The sequence below is a fragment of the Terrapene carolina genome, unplaced genomic scaffold (assembly GCF_002925995.2).
Source record: "Terrapene carolina triunguis isolate 2854851 unplaced genomic scaffold, T_m_triunguis-2.0 Scaffold21, whole genome shotgun sequence".
Lineage (NCBI taxonomy): Eukaryota > Metazoa > Chordata > Testudines > Emydidae > Terrapene > Terrapene triunguis.
In genome coordinates, this window is record NW_020664372.1 from 35,513,717 (window position 1) to 35,523,897 (window position 10,181).

Genomic DNA, 10,181 nt, shown 5'->3' on the forward strand with positions numbered 1-10,181 from the left:
TGCATATTTGTGTGTGGGGGAGGGGAGGATTAAGTTTAAGTAGTTTAATTCAGGATAGCCTTTAATTTTAACTTATCTGTGTTTTGTTAATTAAGTTCAGCAACCTTGGCTAAATTTTAACAGCAACCTTGGCTAAATTTTTGTGTTTGATAATGTATAGAAGTGAAAATCCGCATGAAGAGAAGAAGAAAAATAGTGTAGCAGTCCAGATGTTTTGAGTACTTCAAAGCTCAGGAACCAGCAAATATATGTTACATGTTGTTTTTCCTCAGATAGAAAAGTGATTAATTCACTTTTTAGTCGTCAGAATCAAGTAATAGGCCTAAAATTTCATCTGATACCAATTATAAATCTGGTTAACAAGACACCTTAAACATTATGTTGGAATAAAGTCAATCATTTCTGACAGTGCTTTTAGGGGGGAAAAACAATAAAACTACCCAACATATCATATGTTTCATAGTTATCAAAGTAAGACGTGGAGAAAAAAAAAAGGAACAAACGCTGGAAGACTATTATTAGTGCTATTAGTTAAATGTTATATATTGGGACATATATTACTTGATCTTTCCACAGCACTTTGAAAAGTTGAGGATACTGATACTTATCTCCTTGGTAAAGAGCTTTGAGATCTATAGATGAAAAACACTCATCACATATGGTAGATATTTTGACATCTCTGTGCAATAGATAGGCATTTTCCTTTGGTTTTTGGACCTTTTCTCTGGGGGAACTTTAGGTTTTTCTCCCCTTTCCCCTGTGCTCTTGCTTCTGAAGAGAAATAGTTCTTTTATTTCTTTAAAAACTAAACCTTGAGAGATGCAGTTTTCCCTCGTGCTGTTTTTTTTGGGTGTGTCCTCACTGCAAAATGAAAGGGTGAGTGTAGCATGATAGACATACCCATGCTACCTTTTTTAGCTAGTGCTGGTAACAATAGACTGGTGAAGATGATGTGGCACAAGCTTGTACTTGGGCTATCCGACAGAGTATTGCCAGTAATTGTTATTGGGGAAAACTCCCACTCTCAGCAAGGACTGAATCTGGTTGGTCCAGTTGGACAAGGGATGTGGGACGGGAATCCTCTGCATCTGATACCCTCTGAATCTCCTTCCAGGGCATCTTCCTCTCAGAGGGAGAACCTCATATCCTTAGTGCCCCTCTACTGGCAGTTTAAGGAAGGTACAGATTGTTCTTGTTTGGATTGCAGGTGCTATGAATCCTGGCTGTCATGAGGGAAGAATTCCAGAAGTTTGCCTGAAATTGGGCTAGGAAATTGGCTTAAATATGCGTTGTAAGTGGGGTACCCAGTGGTTTAAAAAAAACCAAAACTTCTTAGAGCCCCTGCTGCTCAGTGGGCATTGGACATGGAAACCACACAGCAGGGGCACCGTATAGAAAAAATAAAGGTCAAACACCAGGAGAGCCTGTTGCAGGAAGGGTTACTAGCTCCTATTTCTTTGGTACGTAGGAACTGTGTAACACCTCATCAATTCAGACAGACAGGAAGCTCCTGTTGGTTGGGCATTCTCAAGAAGAGGGCCCTAAGGTCTGGATCTTGCTTTCACCCAACGCACATATTGCCTCAAACTAGTTAGAATCTTTTAATCTTCGAGATGTTCTACAAGGCCTATCTATTCTACTAGACTCTTGAGGAGGAAGGGGTTGGGTGGGGTGAGGAAAGGTGGGGATTTTGTGTGTAGTTAATTTTGTTCCACTGAATGGGTGCGGAGGTTGAAAAGTCTTGTGAAGGTTTTTAATGTACATGTGCCTAGGGCAATGGATAGGCACATCATATAGAGATTTTTTTTAAAAAATACATTTTTGAGCTTTTTCTTAGGGGGAATTCTTAAGTCAGAAAGGGAGAGTTCATAATCTCATGTTCACATACATACTTTTAAAAGTGTTTTGTAAAGGAGGCTGCAGTTGAATGTTCAGTTCCTCTCCTATTTTAACACAACTGTCAGCTGAGCTACTGCTCTCCTACAGCTGCAGGCTGACATTTCTTCCCAACGGGGTGGTTTTCGTTTGTTGGTTTTTGCCTTCCCTTCAAAATAGCAAGAGCATTTTATATCAAAGCAGAAGAGGCTGCCTTCTCAACAAGAATCTGGGGGACCTGGCTCTGCCGGAAAAGCTGTTGCTGCTGTCATCAACTGTCTAAATTTGTCTGTGTAGAAACAAAGGTTGGGAATACTTGGTAAAAGTATTTTACCATTTTCCCTAGGAATCTTATTTTTGTGCAATAAATTAATCATTTTAGAATATGTTATAATAGGTGACTTCTTTATCCCATGTATTGCACTTTGGATGCTATATATCTTGGTGTGCTTTTTAACCAAGTTGGTAATCATTGCTAAACTACAAATTATGCAAAGTAAAGCCACATTCCAAAAATAGTTAAAATGAATAAATCATTTGTAAGGATTTTTTAAAAAATTAGAAATACAGCTGCTCTAAAGATTCAGACCTGGCTCCTACTAAGGTGTTGGGGGGGGGGGGGGGTGTTTTTTTTAGGAAAAAAAAAACATCACCATCTATATACACCATCAACCATTCACAACCCCCATTAGCCTCCCCCACACACACACACTCCTCTCCAGTACACACTCACTCTGCTCACCTCTCATGATTAGACACGTGTTCTCTCCCTTATTCAGACACACACCCAGCCACTGTCCCCTAATTCTCTCCCCTGCACCCTAGCATGCATAAGCAATCAGTGTTTTGTTTTTCTGGGTAAAGAAGACATAAGTGATAAATGTACAGGGATATCTTTCTGTTGCTTGCAAGAAACTGAAAAGCAACATTCAAAGGTAAGTTTGATATTTTGGGATGGTTACTGGGTAGTCCTGGAAGAAGACACATTTTAATTTTGGTTAGAGTTTTTTGTTTTGTGTTTGTGTGTAAACTTTCCTGTTAATGGCTTATTCTCATAAACAGTTTGAGATGAAAAGTGTATAGACCGCATTCTGCTGTCAGCGCACCAATCATATGCCCTGTACTGTTTTCTTCTTCATCCTCCGCTTTGGTGCTAGCTCCACCTTTTGCATGGAACCAGCAGCTAGGAAGCTGACGATGCTTCCTCTGCTGCTGCATTCCCAGCATAGATCCTGGTCATGATCTCCAAGAGCTCCTCTCCCCCCACCCCAGGCCCACCCTTAGTACTGCACCACCTTGGTTTTTAGAATTTTCCACTTCAGCAGAATCTGAGGTGGGTCCTTGAGTCTCACTATCGAGAGTCCAGGGCTTCCTCCAGGTCCCATTCTCCTACTTACAAATGGAGATCTTTGAGAAGAGTAGAGCCAGGGATTGGGAAATTTGGTCCAGGCATAACTGGGGCCTGGTATCATTCCAACTTTGTTGCTGACCATACTGGATGGCCTGGGGGATGCTCCAGCACTCAGATCAACACTGCCACTCTCTCTCAGAAGCAGATTCTGTAGGAGAGAGCCTTTGGCTGCTGGTACTGAGAGGCCTATGACAGTGGGTACCAATCAACCTATGGACTCTGTATTACTGGACTTCCCCCTACGTCAGTGCAAGTCATTCCCAGTACTGCAGGACTAACCTTGGAAAGTTTCTCCCTAATCACTAGATAAGACACTAGTACCAGAGGCATTCCCTCTGGTACCAGATGATTTTAGGGTATACCAAGAGCTACTCAGAAGATTGGCTGCTTTCATTCATATACAAGTAGAGCTAGTGGAGGAGAATACCCATAAACTGATGATTTGCACTTGGCTACAGCAGGAAATAACTCTTCCCATAAATGAGGCCCTCATGCAGCCTACCTATGGCAAGCCCCTTCCTCCATTCCCCCTGTGGCCAAATGAACAGAATGTTCGAGAAGTATGTATTTGAATGTTATGCTGGGCTCACTAGTAGTGGCCATGGTGAATGAGAAGAGTAGTCAAGACTGGGCAACAGCCACCCCCAAGGAAAAAGAGCCAAAAAACCTTGGTCGCTGGGAGAAAGATTAATTCTGTGGTGAGTTTACAGCTCTGCATTGCCTAAATGTGGTTATAATAATTGGAAGGCAATCTCTCAATTTGCAAATAAATTGCTGGAAAGGACTAGGGAGCAGTTTCAGTCCTTTATTGTGGAAGGTTATCTAGTCATCAATCAGCTCTGCAGGCTTCCTTGGATGTGGCGGATTATGCTGCTGCAGGTATGGCTACAGAAGTGGCTGTGTGCCATTCATCCTGCAAAATGCCCAATTGTAAAATCATGGGAAATTCTGCAATGACAGCAAGTTTTCATGGTGACTTATTGATATAAATGTTAACAAAGATAAGGGGAACTTAGAAAATAGCCTATGAAAAGCAGGGCACCCCCAACATTCATGTGGAAATCCCGATACGGGAAATGGGCAGTTTGCAGTATTGATTGGCATATTTTGTGGCATATTTTCACAATCATCATCAATTAACACCTCTTTGATAATCTTGCAGCTTTACCTGTTATCCTGGGCCAACCAGTCATGTCAGCTTCTTTCAGCCTTCTTCTAAAGCCTGATATGGCTAAACTGAAATTTGACAGGCTTCAGGCCTGTAGACCTTACCTTTATAGCCTCATCTTACTTATATACATAACACACACTTACCAATAATATATGCTTATCAATCTGATACCCCTATCCTACATATTCCCACACTTATACCTACAATTTAACTTGATTACTTATGAATTAACCACAATATATAACAATTACATTATTAAATAAGGTGATTAGGTTGTAATGTTTATGCATATGGGTTATAGGTGGGTGTAACACAGAATAAAAGAGAAACAGCAGAACTAAAATTCATTTGCAAATTTAACACCATTAATCTGGGCTTGAATAGGGACTGGGAGTGGCTGGCTCATTACAGAAGCAGCTTTTCCTTTCCTGGAATTGACACCTCCTCCTCTATTATTGGGAGTGGACTACATCCACCCTGATTGAATTGGCCCTGTCAACACTGGTTCTCCACTTGCGAAGTAACTCCCTTCTCTCCATGTGTCAGTATATAATGCCTGCATCTGTAACTTTCACTCTATGCATCTGAAGAAGTGAGGTTTTTACCCACGAAAGCTTATGCCCAAATAAATCTGTTAGTCTTTAAGGTGCCACCAGACTCCTTGTTGTTTTTGTAGATACAGACTAACACGGCTACCCCCTGATACTTGACAGAATAAAATGGGCTCCCCAGCATGAATAGGGAGGGAGAATCAGAATATTAGGGTTGGAAAGGACCTCAGGAGGTCATCTAGTCCAACCCCCTGCTTAAAGCAGGACCAATCCCCAGACAGATTTTTACCCCAGTTCCCAAAATGGCCCCCTCAAGGATTGAACTCACAACCCTGGGTTTAGCAGGCAAATGCTCAAACCACTGAGCTATCCCTCTCCCATCAGGAAATCCTCCACGGATGACCACCTGTTGAGAGATCCACCGACTTTATGGTGCCCGTGGGGGTGTCAGTATGAAAACATTGATGCTGTGGCTTCTCTGATTGGCTCAGACTTCCTATCGAAGCCAGAAGGAGGCACAGGAAGTTCTTTGAGCAACTAGATGAATGCCTGGCTGGCTGCTACACTGGATTCTGCCTTCTTGCCTGATTCCTGAGCCCTGCCTTGTCCATGGTACCTATTTCTTCTTCGAGTGTTCATGTCAATTCCAATCAGGTGTGTGTGTGTGTGCGTGCGCACGCATGGCAGCCGGACGATTTTTCCCCTAGCAGTATATGTCGGGTCTGTCCGGGCATCCATAGAGCCCTACCAACCCGCCGCCCCTTGAGTTCCTTCTTACCACCAGTGACCGTTAGCTGGAACTTCCCCTTGCTCTTGTACTGACAAGTGCATTTGGCAGTCTGTATACAGTTATTCATTAGTTTTTGTAGTTAGTGTTAAGTAGTTAGTAGGTACTTAAGGTTAGTTCTTAAGTTTCCTTTGGTGTGGTTTCCCCTCCAGCGCTATCTCGGCGCTGGGGCATGCTGCTGTCTCCAGGCTTCAAAGCCTGTGAAGTCTGCAGCAAGTGTATGCCCAGAAGCGATCCTCACTAATGGAAACTGCACTCCGCCCCCTATCTGACCCCAGGCTGGCAGACCCTGTGCCCAATATCTCCTCCTCGGTACGAAGTGCCCTGGCACCATCAGCATGGGGATGGGTGCCAAATAAAGATAAGGACTCGGCACTGTCCTGGCTCCACTCGCAGCTCACATGCCACAGGCAGACACCGGTCTCAATCGGCGGTGCCGCAGAAAGGAGGAGACCGGAGAGGGGTCGTTCTCCCCTGGATAGGCCCAAGAAGCTGGCCCTTGTGAGACCCGAGTCGGGCCATACTAATTCAGTCCCACTGCCGGTGATGGTCGCGTTGACTCCTGCCCTCGTGGAAGAGCGGTCGAGTCCGGTCCCTTTTCGCTTTCCAAGGCCAAGCCGAGAGTACACCTCCCATCGACCCCGGAGACGTTTGCGGCAGCCCAGGACCTGCTCCATCTCACGGGACCATTCTCCCCGCCTAGACGGGACGGGATAGGTCACAGTCACTAGTTGCTCCCCTGGCACCATCAAGGGGAAAGCCCACAATGATGTCTTGCCGGTCTCCATCCCCGGTGCACTGCTCCCCGACACCAGAACAGAGTCAGCAGCCTCGTCAGTCCCCGAGCCCTTGGCACGGACTGTTGGCACCGCGAAGTACCGCTCCTCCATGGTCCTCCTTTTTGGAGATCTCTGAGTCAGACTCCTATCGATCTCATAGGAGCAGAAGTAGACGCTCCAGGTCGTGACAAGACTGGCACCCTTACCCGGCACCATGGCCTAAGCAGCGTCAGCCTCTGGCACAGTGGCCCTTTTGGACTCCCTGGGCCTTTCACCAAGACCAAGGGCGGAGTCAAGGGTTGCATTCCAGGGCAGCGGCGGTGGCCGAGGCCACTTTTGTACCTCCTCCAGGACTGTCGGCATCGGCAAGATCGGGGGTAGCTCCATCGCTCCCTGACGCCACCATCCCAACCCCTGTGGCACCAGTGCCATCTACACTGGCCCCAGCGGTATCAGCACTGACAGCCTCAGCCCCGACAGCCCTGCACTCATGTATACAGTCCCAGCACCGAGGGGCATGGCACCGTCGGTGTCGGCACCAGCCCAGGAACCCTAAGCACTGCGGGACCCCTTGGGTGCGGAGGGAATAGAGCAGCCACTCCTTAAAGAAGTCTCTTCCTCTCCAGATGAGGCGCTGGCAGGCACCTCAGTAGCCTCGGCCCTGGAGGACAATATGGTCCTGCAGCAATTGCTTAGGAGGGTTGCCCAGGGTCTGGGCATTCAGGCAGAGGAGGTTGCAGATTCAATAGGTGGATATCCTCGCCTCCTCTGGACCTGCACATATTGCCCTACACCTCATAAAGACCATTGCTGACACCACAAAAACCTTGTGGCAGACCCCAGCTTCGTTGCCCCCTACAGCTAATCGCAATGAAAGATGCTATTTTGTGCCATCCAGGGGCTACGAGCACTTATATACCCATCCTCCACCAGATTCCCTGGTCATGGACGCTGCTAATCAACATGAACGCCAGGGCTACCAAGGTCCATCCCCAAAGAATCAGGAGGCGAAACGACTCTACCTTTTTGGGAGAAAGATCTATTCCACCGGCAGCTTATCGTTCTACATTTCCAATCAGCAGGCCATTGTCAGCAGGTACTGCTATAATACATGCGGGGAATGGCGAAATTTGCGGAGCTGCTGCCACAGGACTCACACGCTGAATTTTCGGCCCTGGTGGAGGAGGGCAAGCTGATTTCCCGAGCTTCACTACAGGCCACGCTGGACGGAGCTGATGTGGCAACTCGGGTTATGGCAACAGTGATTAGCCATGAGAAGGTCTATTCAGGACCTCCCCTTTCAGGGTTCGGCTCTCTTCTCTGAAAAGACTGATAAAAGGCTACATAGCCTAAAGGATTCGAGAGCCACCCTCAAGTCACTGGGCCTCCATATTCCCGCCATGCGGCAGAAGCGTTTTAGGCTACAACCTCCTCTGCGGTTCTACCAGCTGCAGAACTGACAGGACAGTTCAATGGAGGAGAAACAGGAGCGGCAGGAAGAGGCTGCACCCATCCTCAGGCCAGGGCTCTGGCCAGCCCAAGCCTTCATCCATCCAGAAGCAGGCCTTTTGAAGGTGCGAACGAGGATGGCGCACCAGTACATGGACTGGATCCAACCCACCTTACCTTCTTGTCCCGACTATCCCATTTCTACCCTGCATGGCCACGCATCACATCTCACCGATGGGTGTTCCACACAGTAAAAAGGGGATACTAACTACAATTATCGGCCCTCCCACCCTTACACCACCCTTCCCTGTCCCTCTTCAGGGACCCTTCTCACAAGCAACTCCTCATAAAGGAGGTGCACTCGCTCCTATCACTGGTAGCAGAGGAAGAGGTTCCTCGAGCTGAAGGTCAAGGGCTTCTATTCTCAGTATTTCCTAATACCGAAAGCCAAAGGCAGGCTCAGGCCAATCCTAGACCTGCGAGAGATCAACAAGTTCATGAAGAAACTCAAGTTCTGCATGGGCTCTTTGGCCTCCATCATCCTTTCCTTGGATCCAGGGGACTGGTGTGCTACCCTCGACTTAAAGGACATGTACTTTCATATAGCGATTACATCGTCCCACAGAAGGTACCTCAGGTTTGTAGTGAGCAACAACTACTACCAGTTCACAGTCCTCCCGTTTGGTCTGTCAGTGGCACCTCATGTGTTCACCAAGTGCATAGCAGTTGTGGCCACATTCCTACGCAGGTGGCAGGTACAGGTGTTGCCGTTCCTCGATAATTGGCTGATCAAGGGCTGCTCCAGGGCTCAAGTGAGGGCACAAGTTGACTTCACAAGAAAGACGTTTGACCAACTGGTCTTCTCCTAAACATAGGAAAATCGACTCTGTCCCCTGTTCAGTGGATAGAGTTCATAGGGGTGGTGCTGGACTTGACACAGTCCAGGGCATACCTCCTGGCAGTGAGGTTTCGGGCCCTGGGCGACATCATTCGAAGTCTCAGGCAGTTCCCCACCACCACAGCAAGGAATTGCCTGAAACTTCTAAGACACATGGCCGCTTGCACCTATGTGGTACAACACGCCAGGCTCAGACTCTGGGCTCTCCAATCGTGGCTAGCCTTAGTGTATCAGCCGGTTTGGAACAGTTTGGACTGGGTCATAGAATCATAGAATATCAGGGTTGGAAGGGACCTCAGGAGGTCATCTAGTCCAACCCCCTGCTCAAAGCAGGACCAATCCCCAGACAGATTTTTGCTCCAGATCCGTAAATGGCCCCCATGACTCTGCCTCGTCCAGTCCTCAACTCCCTCCACTGGTGGCTCGACCCACAGGTAGTGTGTGCAGGGGTCCTCTTCACCGGTCATCAGCCATCCCTCTCGCTAATGACGAACGTGTCAGCCTTGTGCTGGGGAGCCTATCTGGGAGACCTCAGAACACAAGGCCTCTGGTCTCAGGCAGAACTCGCTCTCCACATCAATGTCAGAGAGCTGAGAGCAGTGTGCCTGGCATGCCAGACTTTCAGAGCCCACTTACAGACAACATCACGGCGATGTTATATATCAACAAATGGGGGTGCACGCTCTTCTCTCCTGTGCCAGGAAGCCCTTAGGCTGTGGAACTGTTGTGTAGAACACTCAATACACCTACCAGCATCTTACCTCCCTGCAGTACAGAACGAGTTGGCGGACTATCTCAGCAGGTCATTCCATGGCCACGAGTGGTCCCTACGCCCAGATATAGCAAACTGGGAATGACAGGAACAATCAGACAGCCTTCATAAAGCAAAATATTTTTTTATTCAGAACAAAAGCATTACAGAGAAAACATACCATAAAATAAACAGCTTAGATACCAGCTGGCAAGCATGTGTGTATCTACAACATAAGATCTTAGTGGGTCTCAAAGTCCTTGAAATGCTTCCTGCAGAGTCTGTTACTGTTGGTCACAGTGTCATATTAGATCATGTACTGAGAGACAGCGACCTCTTCTCTGTTTCAGCCTGCTCACTCTATACAAGTCTCATCCTCTTTGGGTAGCCTTCTTTAACCAGGTCCAATGGGTATATGCAGTTTCCCCCAAGGGCATGAAGCTCCTCTTCAGACTTGATTACCTACCTAGGGATTTGAATTAATTACCCCCCTGTGATGTTTACATAAC

General features: G+C 47.1%; 1 protein-coding gene across 1 annotated transcript in view; it reads left to right on the forward strand.

The window, feature by feature from the left end:
• The first annotated feature begins 7,518 nt into the window (after positions 1-7,518).
• The window catches only part of UPF3A (UPF3A regulator of nonsense mediated mRNA decay), a 59,334-nt gene continuing 56,671 nt past the window's right edge, over positions 7,519-10,181 (forward strand). Inside the window, exons 1-2 of the mRNA XM_029913265.1 lie at positions 7,519-7,670; positions 8,649-8,778. Of these exons, the coding sequence (XP_029769125.1) occupies positions 7,519-7,670; positions 8,649-8,778 (282 nt within the window). The remainder of the gene's footprint in view (positions 7,671-8,648; positions 8,779-10,181) is intronic.